Source organism: Polistes fuscatus, unplaced genomic scaffold (assembly GCF_010416935.1).
Source record: "Polistes fuscatus isolate 324 unplaced genomic scaffold, CU_Pfus_HIC Scaffold12, whole genome shotgun sequence".
NCBI lineage: Eukaryota > Metazoa > Arthropoda > Insecta > Hymenoptera > Vespidae > Polistes > Polistes fuscatus.
In genome coordinates this window covers 1,786,264-1,791,169 of record NW_025113020.1, presented here as the reverse complement: position 1 = coordinate 1,791,169, position 4,906 = coordinate 1,786,264, and the positions used below count along the sequence as shown (strand labels likewise).

General features: G+C 28.3%; 1 protein-coding gene across 3 annotated transcripts; it reads right to left on the bottom strand.

The window, feature by feature from the left end:
* Nucleotides 1-272: 272 nt before the first annotated feature.
* Nucleotides 273-2,945, bottom strand: LOC122526666 (pescadillo homolog). Of its 3 annotated transcripts, XM_043650185.1 has the most exons (9): nucleotides 2,928-2,945; nucleotides 2,771-2,818; nucleotides 2,403-2,636; nucleotides 1,825-2,332; nucleotides 1,593-1,732; nucleotides 1,261-1,520; nucleotides 946-1,133; nucleotides 678-877; nucleotides 273-594 (listed from the first exon to the last, which is right to left on the bottom strand). In XM_043650185.1, the coding sequence occupies exons 2-9, from the start codon at nucleotides 2,792-2,794 to the stop codon at nucleotides 331-333; spliced, it is 1,818 nt and encodes a 605-aa protein (XP_043506120.1). In that variant the 5' UTR covers nucleotides 2,795-2,818; nucleotides 2,928-2,945; the 3' UTR covers nucleotides 273-330. The 3 variants fall into 3 exon arrangements, with proteins under 3 accessions (XP_043506120.1, XP_043506119.1, XP_043506121.1); XM_043650184.1 differs by lacking the exon at nucleotides 2,928-2,945 and having other exon boundaries at nucleotides 2,771-2,921; XM_043650186.1 differs by lacking the exon at nucleotides 2,928-2,945 and having other exon boundaries at nucleotides 678-871; nucleotides 2,771-2,921.
* Nucleotides 2,946-4,906: the final 1,961 nt, after the last annotated feature.

The following is a 4,906-nucleotide window of genomic DNA, read 5'->3' as shown; positions in this document are numbered from 1 at the left end:
ATATTATCAAGTGGTGCGTTAGCGTAAGTAGTAACGTCTTCGCTTCTCGCGCTGGGTATTTAACGTTCGATTCTTTGTGGGGGAATTATTTTTTTTATAAGTATATAAAAATAACATATATACATATATACATAATATACATCTTACATTAGTTTGTATAAGAATTAGGAAATAACATATATACATATATACATATATACATCTTACATTAGTTTGTATAAGAATTAGGAAAATCATAAAAACTATCTTTTGTCTTTTTTTTCAATTCTTTCTTCTTTTTTATCGCAATTAAAATTATAATTATTTCGTCTCTCTCTTCGGTTTTTCTACTTATTCAATAAGATTGCGCTTTCGCAATTTACGAGCTTCCTTATGTTTTTCTTTCTCAGCATTGTCGTGAATTCGCCTCTTTTTTCGCAGTAACCAGATTTCTTTAGCTCTCTCTTTACGACCTTCCATCATGCTCTTGTACAAATTACGATGTTTCTTCTTAATCATTTTTTCTCTCAACCGATATTCCTGTTTATTTTGACGTTCCTTTTCGTAAGGATCTTCCTTCCTTATTTCACCGGCCTTCACCTGCATCGCTTTTTTCTAAAATTTATAAAATACATTATAAGCAATAAGAAAAGGAAAAATAATTCATATTTGAATATATAAAACAGTTGCTTAATCACCTTTCGCATTCGTTCGCGTTTCTTTTCTTTTTCTTTTTCTTCATCTGATACCTCAATTTCATCCTTATCATCATCTTCCTCTTCGTTATCTTCTTCATCATCTTCTTCTTCTTCTTCTTCTTCGCTACCTTCTTCCATGTCTGCTGTTTCATTTTCCTGTTTATCTTCTTCATTCTCAGAAGATAATTCTTCATCTTCAACTGCACATTATTGAATTAAATTATTAATATTGAAAGATATTGTATCAATTTAAAATTATATTATTTACCATCTCTGAGTTTATATTCAGGATTCATCAATGCGCGTTCCTCTGGTGGAATGTATGTTTGATCTAATCGACTCTCATTAAATGGAGACAAATGTGGTGGAAGAACAGCACCCATTAAATACTTCTGTATAGGCAACAATTCTCTTGCATTCACTGAATCGAACACCCATTGTGGTTGTACGTAATTTCTATATTATTTAACGAATTATATAAGTAAAATAAAGAAAATATTCACACAGCAATAATTAGACAGAAAACAAAAGTACAATGAGAAATATATTTATAATTATATATCTTTAAAAATAAATTAACTACCTAGATAAGAATTGTTTGTCCATACTAGGTCTGTCCACAATCTGATGTGTGATTGTTTCGTCATTTTCATTAAAAGTAGCACCAACGAACATTAGCTTATCCCAAGAAACTTCTCCGCCAAAGCAACGTAAAACAAAAACTAATGGTTCTCTCGGTACTTCTCTGTTCAAAAAGAACTTCAAACCTTTAAATAACGTCTTTAATTTTTTTATTTTATCAGCTTCTAATTTAGCTGCTTCCAATTGTTGAGCATCAACATCCTAGACAAATAATTACTAACGTTTATTCATATTTTCGAAGATGCATATTATTCAATAATTATATTCTTTTACCTTAGAAAATTGATCTATTTCTATTTCTTCATCATCTATGCTTTGTATGGTAGGATCTAATGCCTTAAGTGGTACATTCAATGCACTTATTCTTTCCGATACAAACGCTTCCTCATCTACAAGATTCTTTTCGCATTGGCCTAAAAATGTATTACTTATTAAAATATCATTCATTACCTCTTTTCTTTTCGCTTAATAAAATATAGAAAGAAAATGAATAAAATCATCTTACCAGTATTATTAAATTGTGGAGGATAAAACAAATTAAGAGAATGATAAAGTCTATAATTAACAAATCCAAGCATTACGACATAAAATTCCACAAATATGGACATAACTTTGAAATCAACTTCTCTTTTCTCTTGCGGTTCAAAAGAGAAATGATGTGGTACGATCCAATTTATTATTTGGCCTTTGATTTCCGCTTGATAGTAATAACCTTTTATGGATATAAAAACTTTTCTTAAGGCTTTAGCCGCTATGACGAAATGTAAAAATTCAATAGTTAATCTTCTGCACAGAGCTGATTGATCGCGTGGTATATGAGCTAATGATGGGAATGTACTGAACAAGAAACATAAAGTTAAACAATCATCTAAATCTCTCAAAGCGTCTACAAATGTCGGATAGCGTTCTTTGACGATATGATCCAATTTCAAAGTTGGATGATTACTTAAATATCTTTTCATTTCAGCAAAATCTCTAAGTGCCCTTGCCCTTCCAACTTTTCTATTGAATACCTAGGAAGAAATTAGACATACATAGATAATGTTTCAAAACAAAATATTAGAGTGATAGATATTAACTCACTTTGTAATCCCTTAATTTCCATATTATCGGTTCGTGCATTAAGAATTGAATATCCTTTTTATGATACAAGGTTTTTATTCCAGCTTCACCTTTTTGTGCTCTTTTACGATTACGAGGCTCCCTTGGATAAATTCCTTTCAATATACATAGTTTGCGAAATTCATTTAAAGAAAGTTGCAATTTTTTCAATGCAGATTTTCTGGTCATAAACTGTGCTCCTTCTCCTGATTGATACTGTAAAATACGCAAAATACATGTTATTTAAATTATTTAAAACTATATATGTTATATTATTTTGTTAAGAAGATAACATTATAACCTAAAATATTTTTAATGTCAATTACATAAATGTACAAATTAATTCTTACTTTCTTCTTCCCTATCACAACCATTTTGTTTGTTGCGTTTTTCTTTCACTATATGTTAACGAATATATTAGTGTAATTACAACAATATTAATCATATATAAACATACGTGGGCTAAACAACAATATATAAAACACACGTGGGCTAACAAGTACATACTGTAATGTAGATATCCTAGCGACAGATTCAAAAAGCTGTTTTTAAGCTTCTTGAAAGCAACACTATGAGGCACTGCAATCAAATCATATGTTAAAACATGTTTTTTTGATGGCTATAATTTATGCTAAAAAATTAATAATAAAATTATAAATATATTTTTATATATATTATTGACAATAAATGAAAAAATATGGAGCAAACAGGTAATTTACTTTATAAGATATTAAAACAGGCAAAATAATGTGTAACATATGATTTTATGGCATACGATTCTACATATGATATTTACAATTTATTTAATAGAAATTAATTTATATTCACATATTGTTTTTTTAGAAATTTGTGAATATTTTAATGGTATTATTAAGTATGAGAATCGATTGTTGAGCGTTCTGATATTTCTCTTTTTATATTTTTTCTTTCGGTAGCAAGAATTTTACGTCTTGGCCATCGAGCGTCGAGCGTTTTGTATATCTATATATATCGGCGTATAAGCGCGGCATTTTTAAATCGAATCTTGATGCTTATAGCACGCCGTTTCTTTATTTAGTGTCAAAAATAATGAACCATGACTAAAAAAAAAATAATTCATTTTAACAGAAACTATTATTATTTAGTTGAGAGTAAAAATAATGAATTAATTTTGTGTCTCGCAATAAAATTAATTAGAATAATTAATTGATATAAATTCTTTGCCTCACAAAAATTTATTTGTATATCAAATTGAATAAGTATTCTCTTTAAGACGAAATTTAAAATTTAAATATTTTTCCTATTAAATTATGTATTTTATAAAATTTTAAATTATTGACCTTTTGTCTCGTAAAAATTTATTAGTTTATCAAATTGAATACATATTTGAAAAAGAAGAATTTTATATCTACATATAAAATTAATTCAAGATATACAGGAAAGGATATTCTAAAAACGTGGAATTTATTTTTTGTGTAGACATAATTTTAATTTATTTTTATTATGTTATAAGAAAATAGTAATGCATTCTGATTCATCTTCGAAGTCTTAAGAATTGTACGAAATAAATTGAGATATTATCAAGTGGTGCGTTAGCGTAAGTAGTAACGTCTTCGCTTCTCGCGCTGGGTATTTAACGTTCGATTCTTTGTGGGGGAATTATTTTTTTTATAAGTATATAAAAATAACATATATACATATATACATAATATACATCTTACATTAGTTTGTATAAGAATTAGAAAAATCATAAAAACTATCTTTTGTCTTTTTTTTCAATTCTTTCTTCTTTTTTATCGCAATTAAAATTATAATATATATAATTATAATATATTTCTTCGGCGAATATCTCTACAATGGGGTGTTTGTATAATAAAATGCAATGATTGGACATGGACGCTGTCACGTAGGTCTGCCTTGTTTATTTTTTACATCTGGGAGTCATCTGTATCTCTGAAAATCGAAATATATACATTTAAAAGTTTAAAGTGCATACATCGAGGAGAGGAAAGCAATTATCAATACATTCAGATATAAATGGCTCGTTTATTAGGTGGTAACTTTCTGTTTTTAAGGTTTTTATTATATCGATTGGGGTAAGAAAAATACATCTAGAATTATGGAAGATAAATATGTGATACATCCAGATTTTTAAGTTGCAATTACGTAATAAAACTCCATTTATATTTTATTTTATTACTGGTACGTTTTTCAATAGTTTCTTTAAACTATTGTGAGATTTGTATTGATTATTTTTTAATTAAACTACTGAGATAGACAGGCGGGTTTCGTTGGGTTACCCAATATATTGCGAAATTTCAATCAAATAGAGATAACAAAGACTGAAGGAGGTAACTTACATGACTGATGCAAAAAACATTGACCACTGATTCACGAATCGCTTGCTCTTATTTTCTAGTTTTGATTTTATTAGCCTCTCCTTGTCGTCGGTTGTCGAGTTTGTCGTTGTCTAGGGGCTACGAACAGGAAATATTTAAGACAAAATG